The 26,105-nt window shown below is 40.6% G+C and overlaps 2 protein-coding genes across 21 annotated transcripts in view; one reads left to right on the top strand and one right to left on the bottom strand.

The window, feature by feature from the left end:
* CBX3 (chromobox 3) overlaps window positions 1-9,798 on the bottom strand; it is a 15,865-nt gene extending 6,067 nt beyond the window's left edge. The window contains exons 1-5 of one of the 9 annotated variants that reach the window (XM_032773831.1): window positions 9,439-9,798; window positions 6,971-7,021; window positions 4,559-4,630; window positions 3,002-3,144; window positions 69-234 (exon numbers count right to left, since the gene is read on the bottom strand). In XM_032773831.1, coding sequence (XP_032629722.1) covers window positions 69-234; window positions 3,002-3,144; window positions 4,559-4,630; window positions 6,971-6,994 — 405 coding nt within the window. In that variant the 5' untranslated portion in view covers window positions 6,995-7,021; window positions 9,439-9,798. Of the gene's footprint in view, window positions 1-68; window positions 235-3,001; window positions 3,145-4,558; window positions 4,631-6,970; window positions 7,022-7,451; window positions 7,469-8,455; window positions 8,548-8,695; window positions 8,775-9,438 lie in introns of those variants that run through there. The other 8 variants (XM_075062415.1, XM_032773834.2, XM_032773828.2 and 5 more) reach the window with 8 other exon arrangements.
* HNRNPA2B1 (heterogeneous nuclear ribonucleoprotein A2/B1) lies at window positions 8,854-26,105 on the top strand. Of its 12 annotated transcripts, none has more exons than XM_032773825.2 (13): window positions 8,947-9,036; window positions 16,255-16,365; window positions 17,802-17,948; window positions 18,903-19,113; window positions 19,467-19,568; window positions 19,646-19,726; window positions 20,784-20,846; window positions 21,828-21,947; window positions 22,206-22,328; window positions 23,419-23,501; window positions 23,655-24,606; window positions 24,852-24,982; window positions 25,753-26,105. In XM_032773825.2, exons 1-10 carry the CDS (start codon window positions 9,007-9,009, stop codon window positions 23,478-23,480), a joined length of 1,050 nt encoding a protein of 349 aa, XP_032629716.1. In that variant the 5' UTR covers window positions 8,947-9,006; the 3' UTR covers window positions 23,481-23,501; window positions 23,655-24,606; window positions 24,852-24,982; window positions 25,753-26,105. The 12 variants fall into 12 exon arrangements, with proteins under 12 accessions (XP_074918515.1, XP_032629716.1, XP_074918514.1 ...); XM_032773820.2 differs by lacking the exon at window positions 8,947-9,036 and adding an exon at window positions 10,290-10,472 and having other exon boundaries at window positions 23,655-23,692; XM_032773821.2 differs by lacking the exon at window positions 8,947-9,036 and adding an exon at window positions 10,290-10,472 and having other exon boundaries at window positions 23,655-23,692; window positions 24,818-24,982.

The raw sequence follows: 26,105 nt of genomic DNA, 5'->3' as shown, positions 1-26,105 counted from the left end.
TTAAATATAGGTACAAACATTCAACATAAGAAAAAGCATTTGTATAGCAACAACTTTAACATACTTACAGAATCCCTCTTTTTCTTTGATTTACTGTCATCAGATTCACTATCTGATAAAGATTTTCTTTTACCACCATCTGTTTTTTCTTTACCAGCTTTCTGGGAGTTCAGAAAGGCTTCGATTAATTCTGGACAATCTAAGTTTTCTTCAGGCTCCCATGTGTTGTCAGCACTGAAACACACATACAGCTAGCTCATGAAAGACTATCAAAACCCAGAAACCTAATTTAGCCATGTAGCTCACAGTAAGCAAAAGCTTCTTCCCCATTACATAAAACAGGCTTCTTAAACTGGAGATGAGTCTACTTTATTTTCTTAAATTACCTTGCAATCATCATATATGCACTTAAGAGTTACGCTCTATTCTGTTATTGCTGCAGAACAACTGCTGACAGAAGATACGGTACAGACATCCCTATCCAAATTTTTTTTTTTTTTTTTTTTTAAAAACCCCTACCCACCCACACTGTAGAAGCTGCTGGCCCTTGAAGATCTAATCCCTTCCTATTTAAAGATCTTCATATACAGATAGGAAACTATATAAATATCCTGCCTGGGGGCATGAGGAGAAACTAAGTAAGTCCGAGAACTATCCAAGTGTGCTTAGTTTTATTTGCTACTTAATGTCAAATATATTAACTGTGTCCCTACAAAGGATAAGTGCCTTCTCAGTTGATCATATGCACCAGTACCAAACACTGCATAAACAGGGAATCCTTGATATATAATTGGGTATCTTGAGGCAAGTCCCATAAACATTCAGATTAAACAAGTTACTGCTACGTACATCTGAGCAGAATATGCACTTTAGGAGATAATACATGGGCAACCATAGTGTGACTATTTGGAGCAATGTACAATTATAACAAATTCCTGAGGGAATTCTGGGCTAAAAAAATAAAAAATCTGTGCAAAATTTAAAATTCTGCAAATTTGTATTAATCAATAAATAAATGTGGAGGTTCCAGCATGGCAGTGGGGAGCACAGGCCACTGGCTGCACAGAGATATATCATTCTTCAGCACCCCCTCTCCCAGGACAGGGACTCAGTTATGAGGTTGCACTCAACCCTGACACAGCACAAGTGCCAGGCCTGCCCCAAAAACACCCTAGGACCCCGCCCCTCTGCACTAGATGCACTAGCTGTGGGCAAGCAGGCTCAGCCCAGCAGGATTCAAGTGTAGAGGGGCGAGAGGATTTTGTGTGGGGCAATCTGGGTGCAAGCAGCTAACTGGGGGCCCAGGTGCAGGGGAGGGAGGGATCTGGATGCACAGGGGCTCATTCGGGAGTTCCAGGCAGAGGGGCAATGGGACTCTACAGGATGGTCCAGGTGAAGGTGGTTGGGGCTCAGCAGGGGCAGTCTGGATGTGTGGGAATGGGACTTGGCAGGTGGGCGCTAGGTGTGGGGTGCTCGGCAGGAATGGCTTGGGTGCAGCTAGGTGGAGTCAGTGGGATAGAAGTCTGAGGGAGCTTTTTGGGGTGGTCCAGGTGCACGGAGGGGTGGCGGTTCAATAGGCCTGCTTAGAAGGGGAGCCCTAGCTGCTGCCAAGGGGACACCCCATGCAGGGTTCCCACTTCCTCCCCCTATTCACCTACTCTTTCCCATCCCCTCCCCTTATGCCCCTCCCCCTGCACTATGCTCCTGTCCCTGCTCCTTCCTCCTACCCCACCCTCCCTTTCCCCATGGGCACTCACCGTTGTACAGAAAACAGGATGGCTCCCAGCACACAGAAGGGGAGCATGACTAGCACTAGAACCCAGGAGGCAGTGTCCAGCTGCCGAGTCAGCAGAGCCAAGAGGCACCCTCCTTCACCCGTCCAGTTCTGTGTGCTCGCAGAAATGGGGGGAGGCAGTGTCACATGACCCCCCCCACCTCTGTTTGGGGGGAAATGCCTCAGTGAACTATGCCCATGGACATCCCCAGGCACCCACCTTGCCCCAGCTTCCCCATCATTTTCTACAGGGAAGCAAATAAATCTACAAAGGGACATGAATTCTGTGTGCGTGCAGTGGTGCAGAATTCCCCTAGGCGTAATGTGTGCAAGACTGTGGATGTGTTCTAACAGTAGGTAGGAGATATATTTAAGGGATTATTTTTTTTCACAACTGACGAAGTGTAATCTCACACAATTAATATTCAGCAGAGTGATTCACTAGCCAAGCAAGCCCTGAGTTCCTCTTGAGTGAATTAAGCTTAGTTATCCATATCTTAACTATATGGGGTCAGGATTTGTTTAGCACCAATTTAGCTAACTTTTTTTTTTTAAGAAAAAGTTAAAACCAGTGCAACATCTAATATGGATACAGTTATATCAATAAAAGGTGTTTATGTGTACATTTATACTGAGAAACAGTGGCAAAGTACAACTACTAGTGAGGCCTTATTGAATACTACAGTTTCTTCAGATTTTCTTCCACCATGGTCTCAAAAAAAAAAAAAAAAAAATCCCTAAGAGGTTAGTCAGAAGAGTGAATACATACTTAAAATAGATCTGCTTGTTTTGAAGTGGTATGGGCTACTGAAGTCTGATGAACCACCAACAGAAGCTCCAGTATACAACATCCCTTTCCCTTTTACAAGTTTAAAATATCAAGTAATTCTAAATGAAAGGCTATTCACTCTTAGGCATAGTCTACACTACAAACTTATGCTGGTATAACTATGTTACTCAGGGTTGTGAAAAATCCACACCTCAAGCAATGCAGTTAAACTGATCTAACTCCCAGGGTATACAGTGTAAGGTCCTCCCCCGCCCCCATCAACTTAACAGCCACCCCTCTGTGAAGTGGCATTTTTCCATCAGCATAGTCATCACTGAAGCTGCACCACTGCAGTGTTTGACACATAGAAAAGCTTTTACTTCTACAGGCAATACAGTGGAAAGTATCTAATGGATTTTAGGGGCTACCAGAAAAAATATATATTTGGAATTCCTTACTCTGTAAATCCTTTCCATTTCAAGAAGTATTCAACCTTCCCATTCACTACACGTCTGTCCAGGACTTTCTCCACAACAAATTCTTCAGGTTCTGCTTCTTCAACTTTTTTACCTTTGCCATTCTGCTTCTTTCCCATTTTGTGCTATAAAAGAAATTAATTATATTTATAAAAATATATTTCATATTGCTTTATGTAGCTACTTCAATGGCCAAGCACAACCTTTACTTACTACATAGCAGAGAAATGGCAACTTATTCATACTGGGTCCAGGACTCAAATTCCTATTAGGTTAGTGCAGGTAATGCGAGTGCCATTTTTTGTAAGTTGCTTAATAAAATACCCAACACTGAGAAACAGTCTTTTTTTAAAAGGCAAAACGTTTTTGCCCATGCAATCAATGCCTCCTTTCCCTTAATTGTCATTGCACTCCTTCCTCTAGTGCCAAAGACTCAAAATTTACAAGAACATCTAGAGTAAATGTAACTGAACACCCACAAAAAAGGCAGTGTATTAGGAACAGCATAAAGGCATATATAAAGAACAAAACATTAAAGGAATTGTGGGGAGGCGGACAAAACAGAAAGAGGATGATATTCTGGCTACTAACAGAGAAAACTAAAGGCAATTAATTACTACTTTCCTCCCACGCTCTCCAAAAAAAGAGAAAGCGTGGAGGGAAAGAGAGCTAAAGAGCTCATATTGCTATACCAAGCTGGATGCCCAACAATAACTGATAGCTGCCAGCAGGATGTGTTACTTGTAATATTCCATAGCTGCCATTCTGCTCCATCTTTACCCATGCACCAATGTAACTTTCACTCAAAACAGATGTTACAGAGGTTCAAAAACCTAAGATAGCTATGCTTAAAGAACAGCACTTAATGTATAAAATTTCTCTAAAACTTTACAGAGATGTTGTATTTAAGTGTACATTAGATACATTGTTGTAGAACATCCTTTAAATGCTTAAAATAAAATTAATTACATCCACATCATCCTCAAGGCATTCCAAGTTTAATAAGGCACAGTTAAATGTATTAGAAGGACACAAGTTATATTTCAAAGTTTCCTTGTTCATAATCCTAAAAGGCTTGAAACACGTCTAGTACTGTCACATTGAGTGTTTGGAGCTCTATGGGACTAAGTGCAGAGTTTTGGTTGCCATTTTGGATGTGCTCCTTATGAGAAAGCATTCAAAATGGCAGCAGGACTTTGAAACTCCCACAATGGACTGTAGTTCTATGGGAGTATTAAATTAAGTAGTGCTGTCACACTTCCCTTACCAAACTATTTTCCTACTGAGCAAAGGCCTGCTATTATAGAGTTTGTCACGAGTACTATCTGGAATTAAAGCTGACATTTTGAGAAAGTAATGAAGCAGTTTGATTTGAAACTCCACCTAAGTTTTAGATACACTTTCCAGCGTTTAGGGAAGGGTGAGTGTTCTGTTTTTTAAAGGGGATATCATCAAGTCGGTCAGGCTCAAAGTTAGTTCTTTCCACTTTCTATAATTTAAGATTTTCAAGGTTTTTTGTACTTCTTTTCAAAAACATACATAATCCTTGAGGCTCCTTTTCCTAATTAGTACTTCCCAAGTGCCACCAACTTCAGATTCCTGGTTAGAAACCTACAAATTGAAGGTTCATACAGCAAAATACAAAAAAGGAAACAGGTTTCAAGATTTCTATTCTAAACAGTGAGCTTATACATATAAAGATACCAAATGTGGTGCTTGTTTGGGGGACAAGGTGATTTAAAGTAGAGCAAGCATTTACAATATTATTTAAATATTTATTTGTATGTCCCAGAGATGATATTTTGAGCAAAGCACCAATGTCTGAACAGCGCTAACTTAAATCACAGATATTTTAGAGAACAAGGATGTAAGATAAAGATGTCAAGCTATCCTCTGAAGGCAGCTTCCTTTAAAGGAAAGAAAAAAAAAAAAGAAGTGAAGAACAGAAGAGAGAAATAGGTAGAGATGGAAAAAAATCGCAAAAAGTGAAGAACAAGTGACATAATGCTCATAGCACAACAGTAGCAACCCTATAGTTATAGTTGATGAGTAAACATGTATACAAATTAGTACAACTTTCTGAAAGATTCTCATTTGGGCTTTGACTCAGTACCACAGTGAATTATTTTGAGAAAGTGAAAAAATTAATTCACCTCTTATTCTCATAATTTAAGTACAAATGCTTTTTAGGCTGCTAAATCAATTTAAAAAATTTAAAAATTTGGCATGTACAAAGCCTTCCATGGAAGAATATCAGATTTGTTTAAAAAAAAAAAAAAGTTTGCTTGAAAAACCATCATGAACACTTGAAATTTATTGGACATTACTGATTTAAACATGCCTCATATGTACACAAGGACAGATATTCAAACTTTTCTTCCTGCCCCTCACTACATTCTATTATGCATATCTGACTGCATGGCCTGAAGAAAAATTGTGCATTCAGCTCAAATTTTGGATGCATGCTTCTACATGCACTTCACTCAACAGAAACACAGTATTTGGAGTTGTTAACAGGAAGAAGAGTCACTAGACCCATTTGGCCCCTTTTTTGAGTCCCATATCTGAGAACACCATATCCTGGACATTTTAATGTTGCATGTTCAAATAAAGTGTAGTTTGCTTCTCTTTCCCACATTCAAAATTCACATAAAAAGTATGCACACACATATTACCTTCACTGTATGATCACTCACCTTCTTAATTCTATACAAGTGAAATATTAATGTTGCATTGTGGTAGATGGTTCAGATATACAGAAGTCAGAAACATCAAAGTTACAGTTTCAAGAGAAACACTAACTGTCCTCTTCATACATGGGAGAAGCACAGTTCCTATGGGAACCATTAACTGATTTTCCTGACCTGTGCAACTAAATTCCTAAAGAAATACTGACTGCATTAATAGGTTCTCTTTCCCCTCCTCTGAGCAGTTTGGGCCTGATATTACCCTCACGTATGTTAGAGAGTTGGGGCACTAACTTCTAACGGAAGGTCTGTAGCTTGATAAAGTGTTTGCAATGGTATTGCTTACACTGTCACAGTCCAGTGAAAAATAATGAGGCAGTAAAGGGCCAGGAGGTGATATTAGTATTTAATTTGTCTGGATATGGGATAAATTAGTGACTAGTAAGTTTAATAGCAGGCTTTTTTTTTTTTAAAGTAAATGTCACAAGAGCACACAATTTCCCCTTTTCCTATATAAAAATCTCTTTGCCTATTATTTTCCCACCAAGTAAACCTAGCACCAGGCTTCTGAACTTCTGTCTTTTACCAACATATATTGCCATTAGTTAAATGAATATTAGAGCAACTACTCTGACATACATTTGTCCTTAATTTCAGAGGTTTTTGGCCCATAAGTTAGTATCAATAAGTTTCACGGTAACTGGATATCTGTCAAAGCCCTGTTACAATGGTCCAGGTGGGGGAGACATTTAATAATCCCTGCTCCGATGAAATCCAAGCGAACTGTTATTTACTAGTAATAGTTCCAACAGCAATATTAACTATGCCCCATCACATCCTGTACTGTGCCTGTAGTTGCAATCATTTTCCCTGAATGGCTAGGGAGAAGTTAAAATGAATATGTTTTTGCCCTTTTAAAATACACAATGAATTACATGGGGTGCTGAAAGGAGGCTAAAAAATTCAGAGTGTTTTCTGTTAAAGGTTATTAAACAATTTTCACTTTAAGTCAGAGAGCCGAAATGGAGCACAGGCCTCCATTAAAAAAATATTTTTTTTGTTTTGTTTTTAAGATGGCAGTTTTATTTAAGCCAAAGTTAATGTCCTTTCTATTAGCCTTACTTTCTGGATCTGAGAATTTAGTCAGAATAATGCTGGGGAGGAGAGATGTGGATGTACCTTCTACATGGAGATGCCAAGTTATAATTTTGAAGAAAAATACTTCGGTTAAATCCTTATATATTTTAGGTGCTCATGAACTTACCAATGTAGTTTTATTGGAGGCCATTTTTATTGCAGACTTGCAGAGCTTTTACTAGAAAAATGCATGACAATTAAAAGGAAGTTTACATTACTCAGAGAAAGGCATCCCAATACAATCATGGTCCTTGTTCCAACCCCCCATGTGTTCACTGCACATAACATTACAAGTGTGGATTAAATCCAGAGAAATAGATTACTAGTTTCCTCATCAACCCACAAACACACCATTATGCTAGTATTCACTCTTGCTACTGATTGTGTATGCAGGGTTACAAGAATGTCCTTCCAGCAGCATAGGGCAGAGATATTTCAGAGAGAGGTGGGGAGAACCATTAAGATGTACATTTCCTTAAACCCAATGGGAAAAGTGTTCAGATTCTAGCAGTTAACCAAGAGATATTTAAAAGCATTTTCAAGATGCAAAAGTTAGATTTTAATTAGCAACAGCTAAGTATCTGTAGCATAATATAGTACTGAGTTACCAGTAACCCTGACACAGCAGGAAATACATATAAACTGCAGATTATGTTAAAACAACTGTAATGTTGCAAACTTAAGGATCAGAAAGCAAGAGTTAAGGCTAATGCAGACATTAACTGTGCTAAATTGCACACATTGTACACTGAAGACTGAAATACTTAATTAAGAAATATACATTTCATTAACCTAAATAGATTATATAAACATATGGTCTGGATGAAGCAAACTCAACCCCTTTCCCCCCCAGTTTCTCACATTAATCACCTCTGGGCACAGATTTCACCACCCATCCCTGCAAACTACAAAATGAGCAAGGCAAAGGGAAACCTTCATTCAAGGCCAGAAGAGGCCTTTGACTCAGCAGTCCCGCCCAATTCTCATCCCCTAGCAGCCAGAGAGGTGGTATTGTAGCCAAGTCCGGCGGGGGGCGGAGGGGGGCGCGGGGCAAAGGGCTACGCTTGGGCACCTCATCTCGTCTCCACTGAGATGAAGGGAGGGAAACAAAGGCCCGTGGTAGAGGAATGAAGGGTAAGACTGCGCGGCAGGCCTGTGGTGGGTGCACATAAAAGGCCTGGGTGTCCTAACGGGACGAGACGAACACGGAGTAGGGCCAAGCCACAGCCCAACAGAGGGGGAAGCCCTGCGTGCTCTTCCCCTTGTGGGGGGTGGGAACAGCTACGGCCACACGACAGCCAGCCCTGGCAAGTCATGTGCGTTGCCCAAAGCTGCCCTCCACCATTTCACACAGCCGCTCTAGAGAGCGAGCGACGGCCCCTTCCCAGCGCCACGTTGCCCCCTCGCCAGGCACGACCATTGCGCCTCGAGGCGAACCGCGGAAAAAAATACTCCCCATGCGGCTGGCTCCGCTTTGTGCAGTGAACGCGCCCGCTGAGACTCCGCGCTGGGTGCTGCTGCATCTCCCCAAGCTGCCCCCCAGCCCCAGCGTCTAATCACTCCCCCCCTCCTCGCATTGTACCATGCTGAGGCCCAGGAGCCTTCCGCCTACCTCGGGAAAGAGGCACCCACTACAGATCCCAGGGCTCAGCTCCCTTTTCTCCCGCCCAATGCCGCCACTTCCCTTCAGCTGGGGTGACTGCTAAAGGCGGGCAACGATGGCAGCGCTGGGCGGGGGGGCAGGACTTCTGCAGTTACACCAAACACGAGCACAGCTGCAAGGGATTTGGGGCGCTGCCCAATTCACGGCGAGGTTAAATTGGAAGCGAGAGAAAGAGAGAAGGATACAGACTTCAATGGTGCTCGGCGGCTCGGGTTTCCCGTCTCCTCCTTGCTCCCTGCGCGCACTGAGCAGCAGCGACATCTGAGGGGGGTGGGGGCAGAGGCTAGGGCGGCTACTGCGGGGTGCGAGTGCTGAACTGCGCGCTAGCTGGCGGCAGGGCACAGCGCACAACGCCGCCTACACGCTAGCTGCAGCCTTCTGCCGCTGCTGCCGCCGTGTCGCCAGTGCGGGAGCGAGAGGGAGGCCAGCCAGGGCTTCTCTCCGAGAGAGCAGCTTGAAACACGGGGACGCGGCCTCAGCGAGCGCCTGGGCGAAGCAAGATGCCTCGCGGAGACAGAGAGAGCGATTGGGTGAGTCCCGGGGCCCAGGAGCGCGCGCTATGGCCGCCTGCCGAATGGCCCCTGCCGGGGCGCGGCTCCGAGCCTGGACGGGCCAAGCGCCCGAGCGCAGAGCTGGCGGGGAAGAGTCCCCGCGTCGGCCAGGGGGCTGTTAGCGGAGATTGGGAGCTCACAGCTCGGTTGGGGAGAACGTGGGGCTGGTCGGGGCGAGGTAGCTCCCGCGCGGGAGCGTGAGGGGAGGCAGTAGAGGAGCTCGGGGCGCTTCACTCCTTTGCCCAGTAGGGGAGGATGGGGCCACGCGGCCTGTTTCCCGAGGGCGGGCGGGAGACCGCGGCCATTTCCCCACTGAGCTCAGCAAGAGGGAGGGAGGCCGCCGAAGCGCCATTTCCCCGGCGAGCCGGGGTCAGCACTTACCCTTTGTTGCGGGGTCTGCCCTTCTCGCTCGATCTTGGGCCCAGCTGGCGGCGTCTCGGTGCTGGCGCCAAAATTTGGCCACTTAATCACTTCCTCCCAGGCGGCCTGAGGAAAAGGGACCAGCCCACCAACAAAGGAGATCTCGGGGGCGCGCACTCGCCGCGCTCCGGGTGTGTCCCGCTGGGCCCTGTCTGTAGCACAGGTGGGGAAAAGGGGGCCTTTGACTAATTATATCTCTTTTGCTGCGAGGATCAGTCTCCGGGTAGCTTCGGCAATTTCCGGAAAAAACCCGAAGCGGGAGCAGACTCCGAGCCGAGAAGCTTCGGCTCTGCTCGGATACGAGAGGTTTTCCGGCTTTTTGCCAGAAATTGCCGAAGAGGCCATTTTAGGTGACGATTTCTGTTTCGGCTCTTTCCGGAGACGGTCGAAGTGGATCGGGTCATGATCCGCCGTTGTTCGTTTTTTTCCGAGAAGTGCCGAAGTGGAGTAGGTCCACGACGACGCCTGCTTCGGCTCTTTCCGGAGAAAGTCGTTGCTAATGGAGTTGCTGAGTTTTTACTACGCTATCGAAACATAAAGAAGCGTTCCGCGGAACTGCGGGCCTTCTCGGGGGGGTGTTTAATTCCACTCGAGATCAAAACAGCTGAAGACATTTATGAGTGGGAAGGGGAGCGAGGGGTAGACCACTGCGTGACGATGCATTTAAAAGTACGTAACAGTTAAGGCCGCCATTAGTAGAAAGGTTGAGTCGTATTCTCAAACAGGGTTACGTAGACCACGAGGTTGTGGTACGCAAATAGTGCAAATTTAGCTTGTACAGCTGCGAAAGGTGCGTTTTGGTTTGCAGTAGTTAGTACATTTACGTAATGAAAGACTTATTCGTAAAACTGTACGCTTTTAGCGCAGGTTTAGTAGTTGGAACTTTCCCGTTAGTTGATGCGCTTGGTGGCGCAGTGGGCGAGACTTGGTGGTTTTCCGTAGCAGAGACGTTAGAGGGGAGGAAGGTTCTGGAAGCGCCGGCGGCGGTTGGGCTGGTGCGCAGCACAGGGAGGCGGGGGTGTACGCTGCGGCAACAGCGCAAGCGGAGGCGAGTCCTAGAGCCGCCTGACAGACCGTTTAACCGAGCTCCCGTTGCGCTAGCGAGCCGCGTGCGCCCTAGGGGTGACCATGGAGGGCAGTAAGCGAACCGGGTCTCTCTCTGGCCCCGCGAAGCGCCGGGATCAGGCCGGGGAGGCGCAAATGGTAATAGCGGTAACGGGGGAGGGGGTGAATGGGCCTGGGAGGGAAGGCAAGGCGGCCGGGCCCTGCGGCAATGAAACTCCGCCTTGAAACGACGGAGAGGAGCAGCCCAGTTCCCTGGCGCAGTACCTCTCCGTGGCGGGAAGGGTTGGGGGGTGTTTGGGAGCAGGTGGCTTGTCTGAGAAGGGCGGTAGTTAGTTCTGTTCCGGCTCGAGGGAGAGGCGCTGCTGGGGCTGGGGTAGCCGGGGCCCTCGTCCCAAGGGCGGAGGGCTGGTGGAGCTGCTGTAGCCGACCCTTGGGGGCCGACCGGAGATTTTCCTCTCCCATTGCGGCATCGCATTCCCCAGAGTGGGCGCGCGCTCTCAAGCAGCAACCATTTTTCTTCTGTCTCCTCGCGGCTGCCCCAGTCTCCCGGCACCGCCACATGGTGGCCGCGGCGCCTGATGATCTCGGGCCTTTACGGCGCCAGTCCTGCTGCCGCGTTGGGTGGGGACGCTGAGGAGGACTCTTGGGTTTGCATTCAAATATGACTAGCTCCTTTTGAGTAGAGGTTGCGCGGTGTTGGGGGACCGGGGAATCTGCCCCCCGGCCCCGTAGGGGCCTCATCCCTCGGCGCTCATTTTTTTTTTTTTGGCGGGCACGCAGTTCTCGGATGCTGATCTGAAGCTCCCGCTCTTCTAACTCTGGCCGCCATTTTTGCTTATTACGGTCTTAACCTGCTCGAGTTTGCAACAGTTTAGAGCCATTTTTCCCCTGCCTCTGCAGATGTTCTGTAAAACACATTTCTTGTAACTAGACGCTATCTTCTCAAATAGAGGTTTCACATTTCCCCACTCTTTGGAGATTCCCTCATGTCGTCCGCATAATGTCTTAGAATGGGCAGACTCCTAGTTACTCATCAAAATCTTACTCATCATTCGTGTGCGGGGAAGATGCATTATGGAAAGCTCTAAAGACCGCTTATATCCTATTCTTTTATTATAATTTTGTACAAAAATAAAGAGTTTTCACCAAGATTATAATAGAAGGTGGGAAAACCATCAGATGGTTTGTGTCATGTGTATTTTCTACCAATTAATGTTAACTTTGGTATTAATTGGTGGTATTTGATTTTACCTGAAGGGTTTATTAAGTTGCCATATAAGGCACTTAGGCCTTGATTTTACATTAGACAAACATTAGACCAGTGTAGCTATGCCGACAGCTCCCTAGTGGAAAGTGTGTTTCTGTCATCAGAGTAATCTCTGCCCTTCTTCCTCCCAGAAGTCTCAAAGCTGAGTCCATGTGCCATCCAAGGTATGGCATGGGGTCAAGTACTTGAGCAAGTCGATACTGTACTTTGGGACATGTTGTTTTTGATGTACCACATAATAATTAAAAGTTGAGACTCCAGTGGCAAACTTCAGAATATTATTTCTGTAGCTCATCCTTAACTGAAGTGTGTAGTCACAGTAAGAAAACTTTAGCACTGCAGCTTAATTTATTTTAGGTCACAGGATGCCTTTTTGCTGCTGCCTTCTTCCCTTCCTGAAACAGTTCTTTGCATATAATGTTCTCAAACTTTCTTAGTGCAAACATCAGTTTAACAGGGGGATTAGGCTGTTTACTGGGCTACCCCTTCTTCTTTCCTGGTCATGCTGCTGCCTCTTGTCTCAGTAGCATATTGCTCGTGTTGTGAAAATATTACAAAATTACATATATATATTTTAGCTGTCTTGCAAGAAACTAGTTACCGAGTGTTCTGCAGATCACCAGAAGTTTCATAGCCTAGAGTCTAGTAGGTAGACCAGGTGGGGAGGGACTATCTTTTATTGGACCAACTTCTGTTGTCTTGTGTCTGATGTCCTAGGACCAACATGGCTACAACAATGCTGCTTATTATAGTAATTATTTACATGGCTTGAAATACTTTCTGAAGATCATCTGTTGCCATTATATGTAATTTAAAAATACCTGCTTTGGTAGTCTGCTTACATGCCAAATGATAGCGATTTGATCTAAGTTTCATTAGCAGTCCATTTCTGCCAAACACTGACTCTGCTTTCCCCCACTCATTAAGAGTTTGAGGTGAGAGTTCTTGGAGAAAAATAAAATGTTTATGCAAATATCTCATACCATGCAGTGGCCCAATTATTCCCATTGACTAATGGTAGATCCAGGTCCTTTATCTTCCCATTCCTTTTCTTTCGGTTGTTAGCAACTCGAATATTGTAAAAAAAAAAAAAAAAAAACTACATCAGGATTTTTGGGGTCTGTGGGTTAGTACTGACTCAGCTTTTGATAAGACTCTGTGTGTGGCTGCTGCTTTCTTCAGGCTTTGCAGCAGTGCAGTAAAGGAACTAGAATGATAAAATTGAATAGTGTAACTTTTACATCATTGTTGCAAACCTAGCCTGAGAGAGGCAGCAGGATATGCAGCTATATCAAAAGCAGGTTTGGTATTCTTTCTATAATTTCTTTTAGCTATTGGGGCACACTTTGGAAGTCTTTAGGCAAGATCAAGAAGCATTTATTGCTCAATGAAAAAATTCAACTGGAAAATAAATTGAAGGGGATACTGCTTTTAAAACTATTTAAGCAAAAAAAAAAATTGTGTGGTGTCTTAAGTATTTTTTCAAATGCTCAGTGTTAGTTTTTGATTACCTGTTAGACTGACTTTTCTTTCTCTCAACATGAATAGTGAAACAGATTAGCCAGCTACGCTTTTGTTAATAGTCTGGTTCTGGTCAGTATTATTAGGTTATTGTACCCTAGTCCAATGCTCCAGCGTTGGTGGTATAAAATATGCAGGAGGTTTTTCTTTTTGAAGTTATTTCCATTAAAATACGTACACGCGTACTTCAACTTTTTGTTTATGTAAAACCTCAGTTTTTACAAATTCTGTATTAGAACAAATTTGACCAAGCCATTGTGCTTTTTTTGACATGTTTTTGAAGACTTGAAAAGTAACCCACTAAAATGGGTCGGTATTCCCAAAATTTATCATTAGTAAAAGTGTCTCTTCATGCCAAACATGATGATTCTAAAGAAAAAAGGATCTAGCCTTTCAAAATTACTTACCCAAGTGAGTGAGTAAGCAGAATTTTGCGAGGGAATAATTAAGTATCCAATATCAGGGCAAACAAATGCGACAAGGCATTCATTCCATCTTTTTGATGATGTAAACTGCTTTGGAAAGTTTTACTGACTCAAAATTTCTAATTGTGCTAATAGCTGCTTCCTTTCCAAGGTAATGATTCTTCTCCAGTTTCATAATAAACTCTTCAGCTGTTAATTGAGCTCTTCATAACTTTTAGCTATTTGTATTATGGTAGCATCATGACATCTCAGTCAGGATCATGGTACCATCATGCTTGACATAGTACACACAGTGAAAATTGTCCCTGATTTAATAAACTTCAGCTGTTGGCCATTTTAAGATAATTTGCTTTTATTCTTCTTTATATATTGCTGCTTTAGTATCATACAATATTTAATATACTATGTACCGGGGTGGCCAAACTTTCTGACCCTTTGAGTCACATACTGTAATTTTCAGAAGTTCAAGAGCCAGGCGTACCTGCTTGAACCCCACTCCTACAGAAGCCCTGAGCCTTGGCATGTGTTTCCCGCAGGGCTGAAGCCCTGGTCTGGTAGGTGGAGGATAGGTGGCTCTCAGCAAGCTGCCCTTAGTGCAAAAGAGATGCATGCAGCTTGCAACCCTTGAGTCTGGTCTACACTGGGGGGAAATCAATCTAAGATGTGTCAACTTCAGCTGCACTCCTCTCATAGCTGAAATTGCATATCTTAGATCAACTTACCTCCCTTCCTCATGGCTCCGGAGCCACAGCCGTGGCTCCCCAGTTGACTCTGCTTCCGCCTCTCGCCCTAGCGGAGTTCTGGAGTCGATGGGGAGCGTGTTCGGGGATTGACACGATAAATTGATCCCCGATAGATCGATTGCTAGCCGGCAGGTGGTGTGGATGTACCCTTGGTTTGGCCACCCCGGTACATACCTTAGTTTTCTGATGGCCTTAATCACCTGACTAGCAAAAGATAAATTTGCCTTTCTAAAAACTAGATCTTTATTGAAAAGCAGGTGTAAATAGTTTTTTTTTAAAAAAACTATATTGTATGACCGCTTACTGCTGTTTAGAACGGCAAAACAAAATCTGTTTGCCTTTATATAATTTCCCTAGAAAACAGCCCCCGTATCTTACTCTAAAATAGCCACTTCCTTTATTGTATGCCTGATTTTTAAAGGTGGGGTGGATTTTTTTTTTTTAAACTGAGTATGTGTCAAGTAAGAGTTGGCCTATGTTTATAATGCTAGTTCAGAATACGTAGTCTCCTTTTTTAAATTTTATTTGTTTTGAATAAGTTTTGCCTGGGATAGCCATGGCTGCAACTTTAAAACCTCTTTTGATTACAAAATAGACCTCAACGGCAAATGTTGAAATAGACATGTATCTATTTCTTTAAGAGTCGTTCAGATAAAATGAAGAAAGAAATAGTAAGCTGCTTCCTACTTGGGGCCTGATCCTGCGCTGCTCCTGCCCTCTCTGCCTTGGAGCTTCTCCCCAAGACTCCTGCTTTGCTGTGCAGGGGGGAGGGGAGGAAGAGGGGGGCTAATGTCAGTATGTCTCCCTGCTTCTGCACCCCGCTTACCCAGTCTTCCGTAGAGCAAGGGACACACACGACAGGGCTTAGGATGGAGAGAGCTTGCTGGCAGCAGCAGCGGTCTCACAAGCTGATCTAATACAGAAAGCAGTGTACTTAAGAGTAGGGTCGGTATACTTAAAGGGGAAATGCACCACACACACACACACACGCAGCGTGTGTGGATCTGTCTCTATCTGCGATGCTGTCTCCCCTCCCTCCCTTTCCTGCTGCCTTGTAGAGAGAGTGAACCCTTGAGGGCTCAGCCAGTTGCTAGTTCATCATTTCCCAGTAAGGCATTCCCTGGGAAATATCCCACCCTCTGACTGCTCCACCTCAATCAAGCGTCACAATCATCATCACTGCGTACCAGTATTAAATTGTTTGTTTAAAATTTATAGTGTGTGAGTGTGTGTATGTATATCTATTGTCTAGTGAAAAAAATTTCCCTGGAACGTAACCCCCTCACTTACATTAATTCTTATGGGAAAATTGGATTTGCTTAACGTTGTTTTGCCTAAAGTTGCATTTTTCAGGAACATAACTATGTTAAGTGAGGAGTTACTGTAAAGAGAACACAGCTCATCAATTATAATCTTTTTTTTAACGAAGATGCTATTGCAGGGAGGAAAACTTGATGGTGTTTCAGAGGGTACTTCTCCAGTTCTAAGATTACTTAAAATCTAATTTTCATTTTCAATATATTTCTAAGGTGAAGGAAGGTAATTTTGAAAAACAAAAATTGTCAAGCGCTACCTTTATAATATATGGGTCTGTATTGAATGAATGGCAATAATAGAACTTCAAATAATCACAATTTTTTTGTTGAAAATGAATATTCATTGACATTTCTGAACATGCCTAATGTCAGACTAAGTCTTCTCAGACAGTACTATGGGAGAATTGCAAATGACATTAATACTATATTCTCTGAATTAGAGAGAAAAGGAGCAGTTTCGCAAACTATTCATTGGTGGCTTGAGCTTTGAAACAACAGAAGAAAGTTTGAGGAACTACTATGAGCAATGGGGGAAACTTACAGACTGTGTGGTAAGTTGCATGTGCTAATTTATGCTGATAATGTGGACTTTACAACTTCATAAAATTTCTTGCCATTTTCTGAAGTATTTGTAATAGTAGATTACTGTTGTGATATATGTTGACGTATTTACAATTTTTACTGAAAATATAAATTGGTGAATACTTACTTAACCCAGATACCTGAGGCTCGTGGCCTCAGCATGCCTTTTTGCAGGAGGTCCACAAGTTGATTTCGTATTATGTATGTTGGGAAGGGTAGAGTTCCTTTGTCTTAACTGTACTGTCTTTAATTGTTTTTATGAGGGCAAATGGAAGCATCTAGTTGATCCCTGTATACTTCATGTCAAATGTTTAAAAAGCTTTATGTATAAATTGCAGTTGAAGTCAGCAATTTCATGAACAATATGCATGATGGAGAGTAACGCCAAGTTTTCACTTCTGTAATGCAGAATTATACAATTCAAATACTTAATTTAATCAGTATGGGTAACTGGGTTCAAACACCTGCATTTGTGTATAAAGCAAAGAAAATCTAAATTAAAGATATGAAGACGTATGCCCACGGCCCATTACTTTTGGTTTTTCTTTGGTTGTAAATTTTCCCGGAAATCTGATGTCCTTTACAAAAAATAATGTTTTTGCACCAATTTTTACCCCCAACTTCAGTTTTTTGGGTTAACTTTGCAGGATAGGAGGATGGGGGTGGGGGGAGGAAAAAATAGACATGCATGTGTTTCTAAAGTAAAAGCAGGTTTAGTCTCCATTTGGAGTGGGTTGGTGGAGCCGGAAGGTTCTGGCGCATTTTTTTTATTTTATTTTTTTTAAGGACTTGAACATACACACACACAGGCATGTGTTTAATCTTCCACTACATTGCCTTACTTTAACAGACAGCTTCACATTTACTCTAAAGTCTGGTCTATGTCTGAAAATTAGACCAACTTAACTACATCGCTCAGGGTGTGTGAAATTTTACGCCCTGTGAAACATTGACCTAATCTCCACTGTAGATGCAGGTAGGTCAATGGAAGAATTCTTTCATCAACCTAGCTACCCCTTTTTTGGAGAGGTATATTAACAACATAGATGGAAAAATCCTTTGGTTGATGTAGGAAGCATCTGCACTAAGGCGCTATAGTGGCACAGCTGTAGCACCATAGCTGTGCCCCTGTAGGGTAGACCCACCCTTAGACTTTTTTATTAGTAACACATCTACCTAATGTAATGTATTACATTTTCTTAACGTAATGAATATTTTCATGTACTTGAGTGGTCCAAAATTTAGGTGAAAATTGATTAAAAACCTAATAGTGTTCGTAAAACTGGGAAATTTTTACTGAAAAATTTCCCAAACTGAAAATTAAGGGCCTTACTTATACTTGGCTGTAGTGGTAGTATGAAAACTTAGTAGTGGAACAATAAAACTTCCTGATTTGCTTTTGCAGGTGATGAGGGATCCTGCAAGCAAACGATCGAGAGGATTTGGTTTTGTAACATTCTCCTCCATGGCTGAAGTTGATGCAGCCATGGCTGCAAGACCTCACTCAATTGATGGAAGGGTAGTTGAGCCAAAACGAGCAGTAGCCAGAGAGGTGAGCAAAGTATTGAAAAGCAAAGAGGCTTTTTACGTTATGAAAGATTAATGTGTCTGATTTGGTGTGAAACTAGCTTATTCTTACTGATAAACATTTCAGTGCTTACTGATGTAATTAAGATGCTCATAGTTATGGACACATGCCTTTTTCCTTTTTCTTTCTTCTTTGTCTTACCATTTTTAGAAGCTTTACAGCAGTACACATTGCAGAGGTTGACTTCTGCCAGTTTGAATTTAGGACTTGATTGACAGAAGCCATTTCAGCTTTTTAGATTGAGTGACTGTTCTATTGGTGGGGGCTTAAATATCAAAGATCCCTACTGTTTCAGGTTGCATTTCCTAGTCAAAGAAGAAGCATTTGGGGAGCTGTTCTTTTTGGGACTAGAGATAAAGGATGAGATTCTGGCACCACTGAAGACAATGGGAGTTTTGCTAGTAACTTCAGTGGGGCCAGGATTTCACCTAAAGTTACCTGGCACTTAAAAAATAGGCAGACAAATTAACTGAAGTTGTCTGAAATTTGAATACAGTTGGATAAAATTAAAAGGACCCAGTCAGCTTATAGATCACAGTTCTGCCTGAAAATTTGTTACTTGCTGCTATTGCAAGTAAATGTGAGATTTCTCCTAATTCAGTTTTATCTATCTATCTATAATGTGTAACTTTATACTTTGATTATATCTCATGTATAATCCATTTTCATTCTTTCTGTAGCATAGTCTGTTCCTCTCTTGCTTGTTTAGAGCTTTTCATGTAGCAACCAGAGGTAGTTGCTTTAAAATGATTGTAAAATAAAAAAAAGGCAGAGGCATTCCAGATAATATGGTTTACCAAAAGACATTATAAACTCACTTCTTAAAATTGATTATATTTCAAGTTGACTGTCTTTAAGATCATGATAAAGAGTTCATATGCAAAACTCTCGAAAAAAATTTTTTTTAATTCTTTCAAGGAATCTGGAAAACCTGGTGCTCATGTTACTGTGAAAAAGCTGTTTGTTGGTGGAATTAAGGAAGATACTGAGGAACACCACCTTCGAGATTATTTTGAGGAATATGGGAAAATTGACACTATTGAAATAATTACAGATAGACAATCTGGTAAAAAGAGAGGTTTTGGCTTTGTTACATTTGATGACCATGATCCTGTGGATAAAATTGTATGTAAGTAAACTTCATTCCACAATTTAATCTTACAATATTGCTACTTAAGGGCTCGATATAGAGAACACTTAAGCGTGTGAGTAAGTTTTTAAATTTAATTGGATTACTTACATGCATAAATGTTTGTAGGAACAAGGCCTTAGTTTGGATCTTCCACTAATAAATTTGATGGAGCGTGCAATAATACTACCTGAAATTATCATGTCATCTTTATAACTTAAACTTCTGGATGATTGGAATTGGTATTGCAAAAATGAGGAGGAAAAATTAATTTTCTTTGACAATGTAGCCATTCCTGAGTTAAACTCTAGAAGCAATGTTTATTGCATGTAATTTCTCTTTTTTATTTACAGTGCAGAAATACCACACCATCAATGGCCATAATGCAGAAGTAAGAAAAGCTTTATCTAGACAAGAAATGCAAGAAGTTCAAAGTTCTAGAAGTGGAAGAGGAGGTATTTGAGTTTCACTTTATGCTCTTAGGTTCAGTTTTCCTATGATACATACTTACAGGAATCTAAAATCATCCTAGGTAACTTTGGCTTTGGGGATTCACGTGGAGGTGGTGGCAACTTTGGTCCAGGACCAGGAAGCAACTTCAGAGGAGGATCTGGTAAGTCTACCAGGCTTATCATATGTGTTTTGGATTTCAGTTTGCTCTGTAGGTTACTACCATCTACTGCATTATTGGCAACAAAAAAACTTTTTCTTTTAGGAAAGACTAATAAAAACCTCTTAATATGATAAAACTAACCTTTTGTGATTAGAAATAACACAATGGAAACGAATCAGAATAAATGTATGAAGTCAGTTTTATTGAGATGTTAGTTCACAATACAAAGAAGCACTGTGACCTTGTCTGAACTAATCAGAAGTTGTTTTGTAAAGAAAAAAGCAAAAATGGTCCATTTTAGAGACTGTATACGAAGTAATATAACATTGCCAGAGTAAATTATTACAATTTTAGAGTGGGCTTTTAAGTATAGATAATTGTCAAGATAGTAGCTTCCTGGTTGCCAATCTTCAGTTCAAGTTCAGAAATGCAGCTCTTTTTTTAAGAGAAGATTATTTAAGGTGATGGATGTATGCCTTGTTTCTGACGTGTGCGTATTTCTTGGTTTAGGGTGCATATGTCTGAAGTTGTACATTGAAATAATCCAAATGAACAGAAAGCTTAAAATATTTTAAGTCTATTATACTTTTCTCATATATACTCCCTTAGAAATGGCTGTGGGTCTCTCTCTTTTTTTTTTAAAAAGGGGGTGGGCCCAAATTAAGTGCAAGAAATACCAGTCCTCAAAATGATCTTATTTATTCTTAAAGAAGATTAGTTGCAGTTTGGAAACTACTGTAAGATTTTGAATTTTCTGTGTCAGATGAATACAGCAGTTTACAGTGTTGAAATTTCATGATCTGTGTTTAGAGTATTATGTTTCTCCTGCAAGAGAGACACCAGTTTTTGAAAGGGTCATACACACAGCATCTGCATGTATTTGTAGGTTTGAAAATAAACTGGTTTTTGTGAGGTGGTTTTGTTTTTTTAATTTGTCATCTCAATTTTAAAAATTTAAAGCATCTTTATATATTTTAAAAAAACTCCAGCTCATTATTGAGTAAACTTTTTTCTAGTCCCGTACAGATGAACTAAAACAAATACTTATTTTCAATAGATGGATATGGAAGTGGTCGTGGATTTGGTGATGGATACAATGGATATGGTGGAGGACCAGGAGGTTAGTATAGGCTGGTGGGTTTTTGTAACTTCTCATACTTTGACAAGGTTCTATATTTTCTGTTACTAATTATCTTAAGCAATAGAGCCATGTTGATGTGGTTCAAGAACAATAAATAACTGCTGATTTGTTTTAATCCTTGGTCTTTAACTGTGTGGTTTACCATATGTCCCTCATCTCCTGTCCCTGAACCTGGTTTCTTTCCGCAGGTTTTTCTCATTCTCTTTTTCAGCCCTATTTTTGGCTATCTCACTCGAGTGCTGAATTATGCTACACCTAAAGACCTGCACTTGCTGATAAATGTATGCAAGCATAGCCAGTCTGGTGGTTTTCCCTAAGGCCTTCTTGCATTCAAATCCATGTTTCTCATTTGGAAGTATATAATACTTTTGCCACGCTACTCAAAGTAATTAGTTCATCCTGATGGCTCATTTATGTACACTTTCCTCCCCCACTCCTGAACCACAGACTCAAAGCCTTCACCCTAGTAAAAAATCACGTCTTGCACTGAGTTTTTCCTTTGTATACTGTTCCTTTATGACTTTGTGCAGAAAATCTGTCAAAAGAACTGGTAAAGAAAGTTAGTGACTTCTTAGAAACTTGAAAATTTAGTATTAACTGAAGCTCAGTGTCGCTCAGCAGCGCTTTCCTAAACTAATCAGCTTTCTGAAAAATGCAGGATTTATATAAAGAAAAACCATGTCTCTTTGATCTAAATATCATGCATTGGTAACATTTCTAGTCTGACTGTAGTTTTTGCCTAAGATTAAAATAAACAGTAAAGGGGGAATATATAGCTTTAAAATTTTCTATTTGTAGAAATCGCCCTTCAAAACTTCCTGTTGGCGTTTTTGTCCTTCAGTAGACTGATGCTGAAGAAAACTAAAATCTTAGTCTTAGCAGAACACTGTGTGATCTGAGGAATAGTACAACTGACATTTATAATGTAAAGTTACTATTTAAAGGCTTATTTCATAATAGGTGGCAATTTTGGAGGTAGTCCTGGTTATGGAGGAGGAAGAGGAGGATATGGTGGTGGAGGACCTGGATATGGCAACCAGGGTGGGGGCTACGGAGGTGGTTATGACAACTATGGAGGAGGTAATACATTTGCTTAAAACATTTAACTGAAAGTTGTTGGTTTTTTTTAGTTTTGGACTAGCCTGAGCAAGATTATCGACTTGAGAACATTTTACTTCATAAGTGGTGTCAAAACCAGTATGCTATTTTCTGTAGTCAGTGAAGAAAAATAATTGACTTTAGTGACAGACATTCCTCTTACCCTTTTTTGAGTCTTGATTTGTTAGGTTTGTAATAGAGAAATTCTTACGTTTAGCTCTTTTTGTGTCAATCATATAGGCAATTATGGAAGTGGAAACTACAATGATTTTGGAAACTATAACCAACAGCCCTCAAACTATGGTCCAATGAAGAGTGGAAATTTTGGTGGTAGCAGGAACATGGGGGGACCATATGGTGGAGGTATTGTATATGTCATGGGTTGAATTGGGACCAAACTTTTCAGTGGCCTTTTGATCCTTTTGTAGAGACCAGGGGACACGAACCAGTTAACTTCTCTAGAGAATTGCTGCCTAGTTTTTTGTAAATCCCACTTGCCAGCAGAATTTTAGAGCTAATAACCAATAGTGCAAAGAGTGGTAATGGTTCTGTGAGTGTGCCCAAAAGAGAAAATAAATTGTCAGCATTAAAATAGTATGATTTCAAACTGCAATATCACTATTTGGTGTGAAGACCAGTTTTCTCAAAGCAGGAACCAGTTAAGTTTTTTTGTGTTTAAGTGTGTGTATTTACTAATCGTTTTGTTTACCAATTGTACTTGGGTCAGGTATGAACTCTCAGTGGTCTGGTCAATATAGAGTTAGTTTTAGGATACTAAGTTCATGCACATTGTCTATTTGTTTTGTAAAATATGAAAAGGATGTAATATCAGTCAGACAATAGTTAGTTTTTTGGCAGTGGGGTTAATTTTTTATCAAATAAGCCTCCTCTTTACATCCCTTAGCATTAGAGCAATGTGAACGAATTATTTACTATAGTAGTAATTACCACCAACTCCCTACTCTCAGCTAAACTTTTTGTTCTTTCTCTCACCCATATTGGGGTCACTATAATATTTCTGCCTTTTTCTCTTTTTGGTCATCAGCTTCTAAGTAGTAATGCTTTACATGTGCAAAGCACACAAAGGGAAATTTACTTCAGACCAGTTTTCTGTAAGGTGTAGTGTGTGGATAGACTGATGTACCAACATAATACACGTTGCAGGATCAGGCCCCAGGAATGCAGCGTTAATTTCCTTATTTGATTATATGTTTAAACCATTGAAATTTCTCTTGCAAGAATGTTGTTTTGTTTTCAAAATGTGATTATCATGGCAGTTCTTGGGGGACAATCTCTCAGAGGACAATTACATGTTAGCTTTATATTCAAGGTGGTGCGCACATTGTCATCTTGAATTAAACTGAATATTATAATCTTGTAAATATACAATAAACGTCTGGGTTTAAAAAATAAAGATGTAAATGTCCTCTGTCCTGTTGTTCCACAAATGCAGGAAACTATGGTCCAGGAGGCAGTGGAGGAAGTGGTGGATATGGAGGGAGGAGCCGTTACTGAGCTTCTGCAAACTTGCCATGGGTAAGTATCTTTATAAGCACAAAAATTGCAGTATTTCTTGAGACTTAGCTGCAGGAGTAAAAGCTTTTTAGGATCATATTATCTTTCCTTTAAAAATTCATTAGATGGATAATTTCATAACCTATTTTTTACTCTTTACTTCTGTTGAAACAGGCTTCACTGTATAAATAGGAGAGGATGAGAGCCCAGAGGTAACAGAACAGCTTCAGGTTATCGAAATAACAATGTTAAGGAAACACTTACTCAGTCATGCATAAATATGCAGTGATATGGCAGAAGACACCAGAGCAGATGCAGAGAGCCATTTTGTGAATGGATTGGATTATTTAATAACATTACCTTACTGTGGAGGAAGGACTGTAAAAATGCCTGAGACAGTTTCTTAGCTTTTTAATTGTTGTTTCTTTCTAGTGGTCTTTGTAAGAGTGTAGAAGCATTCCTTTGATAATGTTAAATTTGTAAGTTTCAGGTGACATGTGAAACCTTTTTTAAGATTTTTCTCAAAGTTTTGAAAAGCTATTAGCCAGGATCATGGTGTAATAAGACATAACGTTTTCCTTTTAAAAAAAATTTAAGTGCGTGTGTAGAGTTAAGAAGCTGTTGTACATTTGATTTAATAAAATAATTCTAAAGGAAATACTGTGTAATTATAGATTTTTTTTTTAAAAAAAAAATATATATATATATATACATATATTGTAAAATAAGGCAAGGAGTGGGTAGTATAAGGTCCCACAAATAATACAAAGCTGTTGTTGTACATGTAAAATTAAATGCTGGTCAGAAAAAGTATGTTGTCTGTAAATTATCAGGTTTAAAATATCTAGATAACTTAAGGGATATCTCTGCAAGGAGAAACACCTTTTTAGATCTTTTAGATGCTGCTTCTTCAATGGCAAGGAAAGGAAATATCCCCAGCGAGGTACTCTTCCAGGGACACAGGTCTAGTACAAGAGAACTCTTGAAAACGGCACTAAGTTCAGCCAGTCTTAAAAAGCTGCGCTGTATTTCTGCAAAGCTTTAACTACCGTAGTTTTATAAGGATGCCAACGAAGGCTGAGGGTGTAGAGCAAAATAGTTCTAAGCTTCAGTTAAACTTCTTTAGGTAAGATCTTATTTACTTTTTCCTTTCTTAATGTTCCAAAAACAAGAAACTAATACTATATGACAGTCTCTTTCAGTATAGTGGTTATTATATGTAGTTTAACATAGCAATGAATTGAGTTAACCATTACCAACTGAAGAGAATGTTGTGAATCCTATCTTTTTTTTTTTTTCTTGTATTAAATTTTGACGTATGTGTTTTTAAATTTCAGCTACTTAACATATTTTTTTCCTACTGGAATCTAGCTTTGATATGAGCCATCGACAAGCATAGACTGCTGCTACTGTACACTGCTACAGTTGAAAAATGAGACCTGCAAGTGTCCGTTAGTAAAGTTTTTGCAAGGGTTCCATATCCCGTGTTGGTAGTTAAAATGGTAGGTCACAAGTTAATTAAATTATAAAACTTTCTTTACACTTCGCATCCTTTTTATTTTTCTTTGGGATTTTGATGGTTACAAGTGCAGTGAGGTTAGAGCAGTTGTACAGTAGTGTTATGCAGTTGGAAGTGAAATGTACTGCATCTTTCTGTTCTGGCTTCAGTATTTTATATAGCACATTGCACCCTGAAGGATCCCAAGTAACTTTAGATTGTTATATAATAGAGAATTTTTTTCACTACTGAAATGCATCTACCTCTAGTAAGGAATGACATCCATTCTTCTTTAACGCTGCATAGTATTTCTTTAGGAGGACAAGTGAAAATGTCTTCAATTGTAACTAAAGGTGGAATTTTAGATATAAAATTATGCAGAATGTTATTACCTAAATTGGAGTTTGGCTAGGATACTGAGGTTTCCACTGTCTCGTAGTTCTTACAGCTAATAAATCTTAGTGTCAGATTCTGTCACCCTTAGACTCTTCTCATTGAAATCAGAAAGATTTTACATGATACGCTATTCAGCATGTGTTAATTGGTAGAATATAGTCCCTAGTTTATTTTTTGTATTGGTTTCCTTGCCTGAAACAGGCTGCACACCCAAAGAACAGATATACAACTAACCAAAGGTGTGTTCCTTTTTTGTGTTCTGCAAACTAATGAATTGCTTATTTTTGAAACTGCTGAAGTTCTCCATAGGTAATATGGATAGACATACATGATAAACCTCTTCAGATACACTTTTATTTTTTTTTTTCCCTTTGGCAGGAAGGTGCCATGCTGCAGGTAACAAATGAAGAAGTGGTCATCCACAGACATGCTTCAAGAAATATGAAATTCTGAATCATCAGAAAATAATTGCTTTTTCTGGCTTCATTAAAAATCTATAGGTTAAATTAATCCTGATAATAAAACATCTCAGTTAGTACAGTGTCCTGTAATGCTGGGGTTTTTAAAAATGATAGTAATAAGAACTGTCTGTAAATGTCTTGAATAAAATTCAGGTGGGCTAGGAAAAGCAGACCTCTAATGTTATGAAATAGAAAATGTTCTGTGAAGAGAAACATTAAATATATATTTTTAAATTTTCATAGCTTTAAAATAAAATATTTTATACCAAA

This window comes from Chelonoidis abingdonii, chromosome 2 (genome assembly GCF_003597395.2).
Source record: "Chelonoidis abingdonii isolate Lonesome George chromosome 2, CheloAbing_2.0, whole genome shotgun sequence".
Taxonomy (NCBI): Eukaryota; Metazoa; Chordata; order Testudines; family Testudinidae; genus Chelonoidis; species Chelonoidis abingdonii.
The sequence above is the reverse complement of the archived record's forward strand: the minus strand, read 5'-3'. Positions and strand labels throughout refer to the sequence as shown.

Coding starts and splice junctions, on each gene's coding strand:
- HNRNPA2B1 (XM_032773822.2), top strand. CDS start 10,305: ATGAAAGACTTATTCGTAAAACTGTACGCTTTTAGCGCAGGTTTAGTA. Junction 17,949..18,902: donor AACGAGCAGTAGCCAGAGAG/GTGAGCAAAGTA, acceptor AATTCTTTCAAG/GAATCTGGAAAACCTGGTGC. Junction 21,948..22,205: donor TTATGACAACTATGGAGGAG/GTAATACATTTG, acceptor TCAATCATATAG/GCAATTATGGAAGTGGAAAC.